We start from the raw sequence: 14,444 nt of genomic DNA, 5'->3' as shown, positions 1-14,444 counted from the left end.
TTGAACGCTGTCTATAGGCACCATTGCGCACAATACAGTAAATAGGCAATATGTTAATATAATTCCGCGTTTTTTCTTAAATAAAAATAATTCTTATTTTAGGCCTATCAATTTCTGATAATTACAGGCTACAATATTAATAGTTCTTAATATTATTATATGTGTATGTACATTTCTGTGAACTTTGTGATTTAAGACAGTGCAGTGTGTTAACAGGACTTTTATTTTGGTCAGGTGGTGTGACGTCATAAGGCGGCGCCGCGCTCCTGCGTCTGTTGTGAGTCAACTGGGAAAAAAAAGGTTTGTGTTTTAAGCATTTACGGCGTTTAAATCAATGCAAACTGTTCTATAGCAGTGTAAAATAATTAATAATTATTAAAAGTAATGTTGAAGTGCTTTATCTAACATTAAGGAACGTTATTTTTTGTGTGAGTATATTTACATAAGTTTCAGTAAAGCTACATCTCATTTCGTTCCATATATCGTGAATCATAAACACGAATTCAGGCACTTGGCAAGTAATTATGAGAGAAATAAAGTATAAGGAATATTCTAGCTACTTATTCCATTTAAGTCCAGTAAAACGTTTACGGCCATTATGGTCATGTAAGACTCTGGTTTTAAAGATGTCTAACAATCCGTTGTTATTGCTACATAAAATTACTGTCTCAATGGTCTTTTTCATAATTGCGAGCATGTTTTGATATGGCAGCCCCAGCCTTGACGTGATAATTTCCTGTCTTGCCATTCTGGGCTCAATGAAGTCCATCGGTTTTTGTTTTGTCCCTCAACACAACTGAGTGGCAGCATGTCTCAGGCTATTATTTCAGCGATAAGCTAATTTAATATTATTATTATTTGCGCGGACGGGATCACAGCGGCGGCCAGTTGTAGTAAATGGCGCGATGGACATTTGCTTGCTTCTGCCAGTCCTATGCTAACATCTACTTGAGTGAGTTGAATGGTTTCGCATGGCTCCAGTGGTATTATTATATGGTAGTTAGACATGACACAGCTTACATAAAACTTTTCCGTCTCTTTCTAATTCAAAATACTCCCACACCTCGCTCGTCTTTTGAGTGGTCATTTTGAGCCCGCCACGGATGACAGAAAGAAAACGCATGCGAGATCTGAGGTAAAGATTCCGTTTCCGCTCCAGGTACACTTTTTCCAGTTACACTTTTATTGTTTTATTGGAAAATTAAACAAAATAATATTTTATTTTCCCAAAAAAAATTTAAATGTAACATCTAAACAGGAATTTGAACGAATTTATTTTATTGTATTTTTTTATAATACATGTAGTCTACTATAGCCTAATTGTTTTCAGTGTGTCGACTAGTAGCAGGCTAGCAGCTGTACCGTTTAGTCAACTATTCGACTATAGGCTTGCACATCCCTATAGTTAATTGCTGTTTAATTCATTGAGTAATCACTCAATGAATTGCTGTTCATTGATTCAAGTAATTTTTTTGACATTTGGGTATAAAGTGTTGCCCTCTTCAGGTGGAACGGTGGCTACTGCAGTTGAATTTTCCCTTTGGAAGTTGTGGTGCCCTGTGATGTAAGAGGGCACCAGCTCACCACGCCCTTGCCTACAGAGAGACGGGTCTCAGATGCACGCACCACGATTTCAAATATTGCCAGTGGGTGGAGTCAGGCTCTGGCCAGGGGTTTAGTTACCCTTTAAGATAAGTCTTGGTCGATCGGATCACAAGTGGACGATGCTAAATACAGGTCTAAACGGGGTGTAAACACTGATCTATATATAATGACTATATAGATCAGTGCATGGGTTGTCAGAAGAAAAAAAAAAGTGGGTGGGTCCTCCCCCAGAAAAATGTTACTGGAGTAAATACCATTTCATGTATTCTGGTGCCTTTTAATTAAAACAGGTAAACTAAACTCCATTTCACGTCGGGCGGTTCTTTGCCTCCACGTCGTACATTAAATGCACAGCTATCCGTGGATTATCCCGCTAATACCATGGTCAATATAATGAATGCATCTGTTTTCTTTCTCAATTGTTTACAACACATAACAGGGTTTTTCCTGGGTCAAAAATGATCTTCGGTGGTGGCCGACAGACACTGTCATCCTTTTGATGCCCTCTTTTTTTTTTTTTTATAAAGCTGTGATTTTACCACTGAATTTCATAGCTTTGTAAGATAAAATCTTTCTTTGCTACCTCTGATAATTATTTTGGTATATAATCATATCAATATAAAAAAGTAGCATTAAATTAGACTAATAGTTAATAATTAGACTAATAGTCTAATTTTCTACCAATACAATTGAATAAAATTAACAGCTAGCTAACAACAACATGCTTTGCACTTTTTTTTCTGTTTTCACCTCACTCCAGTCTAAACTAGGCTAAATTATTTTTTAGGTAATTTTTCTACGCATTGTCATATAAATAACCTGAAAATACTGTAGTTCATTAAGGTTAAATCTTGCTAACCACTCTTACTAAAAAAAATGGGGTAAGCACACTTACATTCTCATTAGAGGTGTTTCTGAGTAAATGATTTGTTTGTAACACTTTACGATATGGTTTGATTTGTTAACATTAGTTAATGTATTAGGCTAATAACTAACATGAACCAGAGCCATAGAGAGAAAGAGTTGCGACACTCCCATAGACCTCCGTTGTAAAAAATGGCGGCGCTTTTAACCGCCTACTTCCGGGATTTGAAGATCGGAATAGTTCCAAACACTGTCATTTGGGCGTTGGACACCATTCACTTACATTGCTGCGCGTCGAGTTGTTCCAGAGTTAAGTTGCTGAAATATCGACCTCTTTTGAATTGTCAGCTGTCTATATTGCATCAGAGGCCCTTTGCGATGCTTATACTGGTCTTCATTTGTACATGCACAGCGTAATTATTTATATTTTATGTTGGTTGTTTCAACCAATTTTCAAGCACTGCCTGCTAGCTAGTTAGCTAGCGCGACTTTGTCAGCTAAGAGTTCGGTAATGAATCGCTGCCACCTTTATAGCAACTTTTATTTAATTAAATTTAATAAAAAATTTTGGGATATACTAACTTTTCATTATGTTTTATTGTCTTGAGTGAAGCAGCTTGTGAGAACAATGCTGGACCTCTAGGATTGTTATGGCCATCACCAGTCCTGTCCGTTTCATGAATCACCTGCCCCTGGTTTTTGTTTTTCTTGTTCACACACACTCACACAAGCACACATTTTTGTTGTCTGTCATTGTTTAATAAAAAATATTTTATTTGAAAACCTTCATTTGTATCAGCCATGCTTAAACTCGTTTTTAATCTGTTATAGTTTTGATAATGTGTATGGCTTAATCTTAAAATAATATTCTTAGTCTTAACATGATCATGTTTCACGTTGTGGTGCTGGGGGTGGCCACTTTCATCAGAAGAAGTGAGCTAGCTTCTAAGCGAATTCTGAACGGACCGCCACGACAGACCTCTTTGCGTGATTGACAAAAATAGTCTTTGAGAATCTGTTATTATATATTAAAATCAACAACCTGAGAAAAAAAAGGCAAATATGTGCAAAAATCACTAGAATTCACAAGCCTTTCTACAGAGAGCTGTAAATCCATCTAGTGGTTAAAATATGATATTGCACGATAATTATGCTCACTACATCCACCAGATGGCACCAATCTGACTTCAAAAATTGTTTTCTATAGGCCTAGTCTCTACTTTAACCTGAAATACAGCATTAATTAAAAAAAAAAAATTCTATATTCAATAGGAAGAAAAGGATCATAATTATTGCATAAATATTAATTATTATCATAAAATTCTCTCAAAACACCAAATAAAAAAATAAAAAATATTATTGAACAAAAATACATTTAATTGATTTTAGTCCAAATTTTTTTTATCTTAATTATGCCCTCCCGGCCATTTTTGACCCGAAGGTCCTGAGTGTGAGTCAAAAATGAGGAACCCCAGAGGGTTAGGACATCGCACAAGATTTGTGTCAACACAAAACATTTCATCACTGGATAGGTTTTTTCGTTTATTGAAATTGTGGTTTATGTCAGCTGAATGTGCGGAACGCTTTTCAGAGAAGATAAGGCAACGTCAGAAGGTGAGAGTGCGAGTCCGAGGCTGTCTCTCTGCTCGTTCTTATATGCGCCCTGTCAAGCGCAGCAGTCATTCTTTTTTACATCACTCAGCGATCAAATAAGGTTTTGACGGGACAAAAATTAGCTTTGGCGGCTGCCAAAAAAAATGTAATGCAGAAAAACCCCTGCATAACCAACTGTATTTATGAGAATATTCACCGAGACGGGCATTCTGACTTCATTTTGAGTTCTCATGTCCGTTCAAGCTCAGAAATAAGAGAAAGAGCACTGAACTTGTGTCTGCCCGGCTCTGTGCGCACACCGAAAGCAGCGCGCAAGTTCCAGTCTTCTTGTGCTTGATGTTTAAACTGACAGGACTAAAAAAACACATGCAAATGATAAACTTTCACTCTATGATGGTTAAACTTTGCAATTAATCCGCGAATCACAAGCGTTATGGGCTGGGGAGCAGCTGGCCCGTACTGATCATGAATCACGGATCAACTACGATACCTATTCTTGACATCGCACATCGTACGATGTGACTATCGTGGATGCGCCCACCTCGCGATATCGATGCTAAAACGATACATCGTGCAGCCCTAGACTGCATACTATCTGACCTCATACATACTACCTTATGCGTAATCATTGCAGGACATGCTCGTCCACTGAAAAAGCCCACATATAAAACTTTGAGCAGCATTTTGGTTAATAACACAAGCTGCAGTACTCTGACATCATATTTGTGCATATTGACATTTAACCCTCCCGCTGTTGTTTTGACGCCCATAGACCCTCCCCTCGAAGTAATCAGGACAGAAGCGGTCTAAAGTGGACAAACGAGACGGATTAAAACGGGAATGTGTCTCCCTCATCCACTTGTAATCCGATCGACCAAAACGCATCTTAATACCAGGTGGAAAACAGGGCCTTAGATCACACAGTACAAGGACTGTCAATTGGCATCAAACGCACTATAACTGTGCCATGATCTTTTCAATGCGCACTTGCGCAGCGTTGCTTTAGGCACATCATTCTGCTCCCGGGATGCGCATTAAGCGGTTTGTACTGCTCTGTTTTGAAGCATTTCATATTATCATGGTTTTGTGCACTGAAAGATTATTAAAAGCCTGTCTTGTTCTGTCGTTTCTTTCATATATTGTTGCCCCATTAAAAAGCTGCACAATGCATTTAAAATCATCTTTTCATTTTATATTATTTGTGTGTAAATATATAATTATTTACATTCATATATAAATATTGTTGAATATGAATGTATTTGATAAGAATACAAATAGGAATTTGTTTTTATTAACATGTTTAGATTTTATACAATTATTTTTGCAATAATTACACTAGCTTATGATTATATTTTTATTAATTTGTTGTTTTCCCTCTATAATGAAGTAGTGTGTATTTAGTGGATTCTGGATTGTGTTTAACAAATAAAAAAGGGACCATTAGTTATACTGAATGATACATTTTATGGCCCTTTTTGTGATTGGCCAGTTTGATGTGATTGTTATTTACTGAATTGAATAAATTACTTTAATATTTAAAGGTGTTAACTCTAATCTTACACTGCAAAATGATAATTTACAAAGGATTAAATTCATCACAATCATTTAATGAACAAATCCATGACAGCCCTAAAACAGACAATGAATCGTCAAAGCCCTAACATTGACAATTAATCGGCATAACCACAATTATTTTTTGACTATTAGGCTTAATTGTCAGCCAAATTTCATAATCGTGGCAGCCAAAGTCAAGCTTTATTTTTTATTGGTTACGTCTCTAATGTAATATAACTTAATCTACATGAAATGTTTATAAAGTTTGTCATTTTGAAAATAGCTTTTATGGAGCCCCTAAAGGGACGTGGTGAAAAAAAAAATGAGATGGGTTGTGCTCACAAACGCAAGATACGCTTTGGATTTTACAATAGTTTGTAAAATCTCAAAATAGTCAGGCATCTTTTCTTCAGTCCTCTAATGAGTTATGGCAAGTTGTCCGCTCCAATATTGCAATGATGTAGACGTACGATTCAGTGGCCAATGAGGCCACTATGTGTATTGAATGGAGAAAACCGTATCAAGGCCCCGATATAATAACTAGTGATGTGTGCTTTTCGAAGCATGCTTTTTGAAGCTTCAAAATATTGGCACATTGTTTGTTTCTAAGCAGTGATTCAGAGCAAAACTGCCAAAGTCACGTGATTGCAGTAAACAAGGCTTTTATTACATCATAACTGTCTAGAAATGTTTCGAAATTTCAATGATTTGTTACTAGGGGGCGATGATCTATGTGAATCCATGAATCTTACCTGATCTCTGAAAAAAAAATTATAAATTTGTAGACATTTAATGACACATTTGTATAATAAAAGGAAGAATTTTTGTTAAAAGTTTCTGGATTAACCAAGCTCTCCATAAAACAAACAAAATAAGCCCAACACGTATTATACAGACACTTCATATTAAAAGGTATTAGACCTAGATGATTTGTTTGCATTTAATAGATTATACCTTCAATAGAACATTTGCTGTTGGTTTGTAAAAGGTGTTTTTATGCCAGCTTGGCTTTAGTTTTCACTGCATTTACACTGTTCTGACCAGTGTGAGGCGTTTCGAGCTCTTCAAAACAGTGAATCGTTTTGCGAAGCAATTAGTTAAGTTGATTCAAAGTTTTGAAATGATTGAATTCTCCCATCACTAATTACGCCAAGTTATTTTTCGTTCTTTGCTTGGGGCTTAAAAGAAGTTCCAAATAGCTTTTTAGTGTTATGCTAAGCTTATGTGATGAACACTTTGCATACTTTACTGTAAAACTGAAAGAAACAAAATATATAAATTACAAAGTGATTCACAAAATATCATGGATATTTTCACATTCACAAACATCCACTTACACATTTAAACAACTAAATCAACAATATGCATTAACGACATGTGCTTGAAGAAAAAAAGGGATCGCACAGCTCCATTAGCATATTAGCTGTTAGTGTGCGTCTGCTTTCAGTATCAAACATCGATCCTTAAACATCCCAGTAACTACCAGGTTTTAATGTAATTAACACAAGAATACTAAAATTGTTTTCAATATGAAATGTATCCATTAAAAACTTAAATAAATAAAAATGGTTGTATCTACTTCAAGGTTTAGACAGCAAACAATGACGTTCATTCAAAACACAGATTACACAAAATGACTCTCTTCTACTACTATACATGAAGAGTTCAGATGCAAAAGCCTCTAAGTGTCATCTGAAATTTTCTTCTAGAATGATCATTTTTGTCTAGCTCGTATATTTAAGTTCAAATTAATAGGTCATTTTCATTGCCATTTAAGTGAAATTACTGAACTTAAATATACAAGCTTGATAATGCTCATTCTAGAAGAAAATTTCAGATGGCACTTGGAGGCTTTTGCATCTGAGCTCTTCACATGCTTCTGGTTGTGTTCTATTAGGCAGTGTAATAAAACATTTCACCACAAGGTGTCACACACAAACTACTTACGCAAATCAAAGTACAGTCTACTAAAAGAAACAAGCACTGCACGAAACAGTGTGTGCTGCAGGCGCCTAACAGCCAAACTTATACTCTAGTGTACTATTATTTTTGTGCTTCCTTGTCGTTCTTCACTTTATTTTTGCGTGAGCCATTATTTTGCTTCACTTCTGCTATGATAAAAGAGACACTCTTGCATTGCATGTTTGAGAAAAAGACAGTATTGCATAACTGATTCATGTTGTGGGCTATGTATGTTTTCCTTTTGTGAAGTAGAATATTTGTTTCACAATTTAAGAAAATTGTTTAGATGGTTAGGTGAATCAAAGGACATCCAAACAAATTTATTAACAACAGCTTAGTTGTTTAAAAGGGGAGAAAAGATGGTATCGGATTAGTATCGATGCTGGAAGATAAAACATAAAAAGTGGCCTCAAGCCATCCCTACTAGTTAGTCCAGTTAAGGACATTAAAGTCATCATGAAATTGAAAATAATTACATCTCTCCCAGTGATGTAGTTTGTATTTGTATTTTTTTCTGTTAATTATTCTCATCTTAAACAGGACAGAGTGTCCAAACACAGAGAAAAACTCCTGGTGAAGCAGCTGAGATCCATGTGACACTATTATAAAGATGGAGTTTATTAAAGAGGAGAGTGAAGACATGAAGATTGAAGAAGTATTCACAGTGAAACAAGAAGATACAGAGGAACAAACAGGTTAGTTTTCATTCTCTCAGTCATTTCTTATCAAGAAATCCTTAATCCATATTAAAATGTCAACCTCTACAGAAATAAATGGTATTTTTGAAAAGTGTCATATGTGTGTCTTAATTAAAGTGGATTTATTTGACATGAAGCAAGTCGCCTTATGTGGACAGAAATGTTGAGATCACAAGTGCCTTCAAGTGCACCTGAGAAGATCCTACTTATACGTTAGCCATTCTTTATTATGCCATGCATTAAATTAGGAAAGATAATATAGAAGTAGTATAAACCAGTGTTTATAAACCAAACTCAACTCATCTTCTTTTTATTGTGTTGAATAGGAAGGCATATAAAACATTCTGGGAGATTTATCCTGAGGAGTTGATAGACACTGGTCTACACATTATTTTGTGTAACATGAACCCAATATCTACGTCTGAAGTAGAGCCCTGCACGGGCCAAAAACTCCAGCCCTAACCCGGCCCTGGCCCGTGGTGTTCAAGTCCTACCCGGCCCCAGCCCAACCCGACCCGAGACGTATCACTTTAAGCTCTCTCTGACGCGCGCTCTTTGATCCACAAATATTGAACAGACTGTCCATTAGAGAGAAGCATAAGCATGCAGTAGAGAATATAGTGCAACGGGATCCAACCGCAAAAATAAGTAAATGAACGGCCTACCTTTCTTTGCTTTTGCGTATTTGCGACAATTTGCGTATTGCGTTTGTGTTGCTTAGGCGATGTATAATATTTATAAAATAATAAATACAACAATATTTCACACACATTATGTGACGTGTGCTCTGCACGTATATGGGCACAATGAAAGGAGAGAAGCTAAATAAGCCCGAGTCCGACCCGAGCCCAATCTGTAAAAAAAAAAAAAAATGGCCCGAGCCCAGCCCGAATGGGCTTAGCGTGTCGGGCCCCGTTGGGTCCCGACGGGCTTGCAGACCTCTAGTCTGAAGTAAACACAATTCCTGTGTTTGAATATGCATACTTCCATACTATACATTATGTGAGCTGAGTAGTATGCCTAAATTCATAGTACTCATACAATTATACAGTTTTATTAATTAATAACATTAATTTCTAATTATGCAAAAGTATCTAACAAAAACATTTATTTTGTATAAAGCAAACCGTGGAATGTGATTGATCACTGTCTCGTGATATCACCATGACGGAGCGTGAGGGTGAAATTAGCATTGAATATGCCACCGCTACATTCATACTACATTACTGTGCCCATCACGGCACCGCCTCCACTGCTGTTTTGCAGTTTTAATAAAAATAAAAACCATTGTAAATGTCTGCTTATCCAGCATGAGTTGCAGAGTCGCTCACAGTTCGCTGATCACGTGACGAGAGTAAGGCGAGATGAATGATAAGACCATGGCGGAGGATTCGTTGCACAACAGAGCATAAGCTTCTGATTAATGTCTTGTCTTGTAGAATGCACGCTCAGCACCGCCGCTCCCTGTACACAGAGTATGTACGACTGCGAATTTGAAAGTGAAACGCGAGCTCCCTAATGCGTGCAAATTAGGCTACATACAATAGCCTGTCTCCCAATATCATACCTATCTCTGGACTGTGTAGTTGTGGCTCTGGCCTCTGTTTGCGCTTTGAATATTTAGAGTACTTTGATTATGGTTGCACATGCACTTATTGTTTGCATTTAATAAGACTAAGAAAAAACTTATTTTTGTTATTTATACTGTATTTTTGTTGTTCAATTTGTGGAAATATTTGATAACTCATAAAGTAGAGCTAAAATGACATTCATTACAAGATTATTTGTTAAAACATTTCAAAATGCACCTGCAGACTGTTTTTTCCAGTCATAAATTTTGTCATTGATGATTTCTATAAAAGAAAAATCTCGTCTAGTTTTCGTGAACCCAATTTCGTGTCTCGTCTCGCCTAGCGAGATAAGTGTCTTATCTCCTTATCTGCCTACTAATAACCAAATTGCTTACCACAGCTACGCAGGTGATACCTAGATCTACAGCCCCAATAGCTGTGTTTCTACTGTCGGGCCAAAAGCGAGCGTGCCAGTCACATTTCCACTGTCACTTTCGGGCTTGATTGGGGCCAACGCCCACGGTTTTTGACCCTCCGAATCATTGGCGTAGGAACCGGGCAGGACGTGTCCCCCTCAATATTGGAAAATGCTGCATGTGTCCCACCCAAAATTTAGCCTATACCGCAGTGACAAAAACTGTACATTTGGTACTTTTATTTTGAAAGCACGACAAAGAGGTTTTTCCTACATAGAGAATTATGAGGCGGCCGCCTCCGTCAAATTTTGTGCCGCCTCCGGCTCTCGACAAAACTCGGACAGACAGTTACATGCTCTGATACACTTTTTCCACCGTGACGGTTCTGTTGCGGCTTCCCGGCCTGTGTCCATTCTTAAGCCGTATAGTTTGCCGATAGTGCTGCGCAGATAATCCGCGGGTCGGGCGGGCCCAGTAATAAAAACACAACATTCCAATTAATCAAGGGTGGATGACAGATAAATCATTTTAATGTGTTGATTTTAAATTTATTTTAAATTTAAACTCTCATCACGGTAAAACGCAATGAACGAGCATCACTCTTTTACTTTCGTTTTCAAAGTAACTCTGCAGGGAATCAAGGAAAACATATCAGGGCTTGACATTAACGCTTGTCCGGGCTTGACACGTGTGTGTGTTTTTTTTTTTTTTTTGTGAAGGGACAAGTGAAAGAGAATTTTAAATATTTCAATTAATAATATAATTTAATACAGTTGTATTTTTTTAATGTAAATTATTTAATTGGTAACAGCCTAGTGTCTTATTCTAATTGACTGTAATTATAAAATAATATCAATTTTAAGAATTTGAAATGAAAGATGGAGCCCTTTTAAAGGTAAATAAAAAATTATTCTGATAAGACTGTTTTCCAACAGTGATTTAATGAAACATTGACAATTTAAGTTTGAAGGGAGTAAAGCCTCTGTTTAGGCTATTAAAGAAATGTAATTTTGCCAAAAGAAGAACTTTTATTTTAAATAAATGTTATTTTTAAATCAGCCTACTTCAGTGTGATATTTTACCATATCATCATGCTTAACACTGAGAATTTGAATAATTGTAATGTGATGATCAGATGCAGATATCTAAATCAAAGAATATCATAGGTTCAGGCGGTTGGCGGGTGGATTTATTATTATTATTTAACAGCAGATTCAGGTGACTCAAAGAGCACCAGATTAGGGAATTTAACTTTAAAATGTTCAAAAAAAAATTTAAACGAGTTTATTACATAGCTGGCAATCTATTTCTCTGTGTAACATAACAAATATTTGCCTTGTAACGTGGCACTCTCCTTTCTGCCCGCAATTACAGGGGGACTTGTACACTTTTATGTTTCCCAACTCCAATATTTGTCTAATAATAAACAGATTGGATGATTTTGTTTATTTATTTGCTGTTTGTGATTCCATACATGTCATACCACGTCAACATACTGTATGTTACTATTATGGTGGTGGGATGGACGTTGATTCATAGTGGCCAATATGTCCCCCCCAATGTCAAAGTCATTCCTACGCCCCTGCTCCGAATACCTTGGTCCAAATCGGGCCAACTGGGGCTTGAGGAGTTATGAACAAAGGCAGAGTTTAGTCAGGAGAGGGTCAACAGTTTCTGAAGAGACACAATCGATTTACATGATGAACAGATTGAATTAAGGCTTTTTTTTCACATAAAGTTCACAATGTTGTTATGTTTTATGCTTTAAATGTCTAAATGTGTTGATGTATTTTGCTTTGTGCCATTAAGCATGGCTTAACTTGTATTTATCTTTTTCTGCTGTAGATCTGATGACACTGAAAGAGGAGAGTGAAGTACTGAATGAAATGAAAGATCATGATTTGATAATTGGAGAAAAATCTTTTAGTGGCTCACCGACTGAAAATACTTCTTCACCAAAAAGAGTTCAAAAGACAGGAGCGGGAAGTTTTTTCACCTGCTTTCAGTGTGGAAAGAGTTTCAGTCAACATAAAAAGCTTAAAGTCCACATGAGAGTTCACAATGGAGAAAAGCCTTACACCTGCCAACAGTGTGGAAAAAAATTCACTGAAAAAGGAAACCTTAAAGTTCACATGAGACTTCACACTGGAGAGAAGCCTTTCACCTGCCAACATTGTGGAAAGAGTTTCACTCAAAATGGAGCCCTTAAAAACCACATGAGAACTCATACCGGAGAGAAACCTTACACCTGCAAACTGTGTGGAAAGAGTTATAAAGCAGAAATAAACTTTAGGTATCACATGCACATTCACACTGGAGAGAGGCCTTTCACATGTGATCAGTGTGGAAAGAGTTTTATACGTAAAGAAACCCTTAATTCTCACAAAAGAGTTCACTCAAGAGAGAACCGTTTTATATGTCATGAGTGTGGAAGGAGTTTCCCTGACATGAAACGTCTTAACAGGCATGGGATAATTCACTCTGGAGAGAAGCCTTTCAAATGCCAGCTGTGTGAAAGGAGCTTCCGAGTCAATAAAGACCTGAAGACTCACATGAGAAAGCACACAGGAGAGAAGCCTTTCTTGTGTCATTACTGTGGAAAGACATTCGGTCATAAAGTAAGCCTCAAGACTCACTTGAGACTTCACACTGGAGAGAAGCCTTACACATGCCCTCAGTGTGGAAAGAATTTTACATATAAAGAATCGTTTGATTCCCACATGAGAGTTCACACTGGAGAGAGCCCTCACACGTGCAAACAGTGTGGGAAGATCTTCTCACAAAAAGGAAATCTTAAGTATCACATGAGAATTCACACTGGAGAGAAGCCTTTCACATGTGATCAGTGTGGAAAGAGTTTCAGGCATAAAGTAACCCTTAATAAACACATAGGGATTCATTCAAGAGAGAACTGTTTTAAATGTCATCAGTGTGGACAAAATTTCACAGACAGGAAACAGCTTAAGAAGCACGTGATAACTCACATTGGACAGAAGCCTTTCATGTGTCATCACTGTGGAAAGAGTTTCACACTTAAAGGAAACCTCAAGACTCACATGAGACTTCACACTGGAGAGAAGCCTTTTACATGTCTTCAGTGTGAAAAAAGTTTCACATATCAAAGGGACTTAAAACATCATTTACAAAGTCATTCTGGAAAAACATTGCAGTGTTCAGAGTGTGACAAGAGGTTTGCAAAAAGGAGCAATTTCAAAAATCACCTGCTCATTCACTCTGGTGGAAGGCGATTTAATTGTGAAAAATGTAATAAAAAATTTATTTTGCCATTACACTTACAGATACACCTAAAAAGTCATGCGGATGTGAGACCCTATTTGTGTTCCTTGTGTGGAAAGAGTTTTAAATGGCTCGGCAGTTTAAAATGGCACCAGAAAATACGTTTCTGTGTAAAATTAAGGCTACGTTCACACCACAGCTGATTGTGGGCCAAATCTGATTTTCCCCTCAAATACAGTATATTTGGTTTGGCTGTTCACATGACATTTTAAATTTGGCCCATATCAGATATTTATCTGATCAGGTGACACTCCTGTAAAACTTGACCATGTCTTTTATTTCCATCCTTTAGTTCTTTATAATTTGCCTCATATATTAGATTAATACTTTGGAATAAAAATATTAGATAAATTAACTTTTGTCTTACTGTGAAATGCCACAATGTAAATGGCCACTTTTAAATAAAAGGATACAAGTGAATTAAATAATTGCACTGCATTTTTTTATTGATTTTTAGTGAGAGAATGCACAGGTTGCACAAGAGAGAATGTGCGGTGAGTAATGTCTTCTGTTATTGTCACTTGCAATTCGTGTCACATGTATAGCATAGCCTTCTCTGTCAGCACAGAGGGCTTTTCATGTGATAAATGCAAGGAGTTCAGAACTAGAGACACGCATCCAAACTTTAATTGAGGATAGTAAGAATGCATGGGCTTTTGATACTGCTTTGGATGTGACTAGCTTAGTGAACTCTGTACATAGTTCGGTTCCGGCTGTAGAGCCTGTGCAGCAGGGCAATTGGGTGAACGTGAGACGCTGTAGTCGCGGGACAAAACACCGCTCTTCTGTTCCAATTACCATACCAAATAGATTCTCCCCACCCAGTAAAACACCCACTGAGAATCCTGTTGAAAGTACCCTAG

The 14,444-nt window shown here is 37.0% G+C and overlaps 1 protein-coding gene across 1 annotated transcript; it reads left to right on the top strand.

Annotated features, from left to right (window-relative positions):
- The first annotated feature begins 248 nt into the window (after nucleotides 1-248).
- Nucleotides 249-13,997, top strand: LOC308689518 (uncharacterized protein). The gene is made up of 3 exons (XM_081363263.1): nucleotides 249-300; nucleotides 8,140-8,294; nucleotides 12,130-13,997. Exons 2-3 carry the CDS (start codon nucleotides 8,210-8,212, stop codon nucleotides 13,722-13,724), a joined length of 1,680 nt encoding a protein of 559 aa, XP_081219389.1. The 5' UTR covers nucleotides 249-300; nucleotides 8,140-8,209; the 3' UTR covers nucleotides 13,725-13,997.
- Nucleotides 13,998-14,444: the final 447 nt, after the last annotated feature.

The sequence above is a fragment of the Scardinius erythrophthalmus genome (genome assembly GCF_964197995.2).
Source record: "Scardinius erythrophthalmus genome assembly, chromosome: 4".
Classification (NCBI taxonomy): Eukaryota; Metazoa; Chordata; class Actinopteri; order Cypriniformes; family Leuciscidae; genus Scardinius; species Scardinius erythrophthalmus.
The sequence above is the reverse complement of the archived record's forward strand: the minus strand, read 5'-3'. Positions and strand labels throughout refer to the sequence as shown.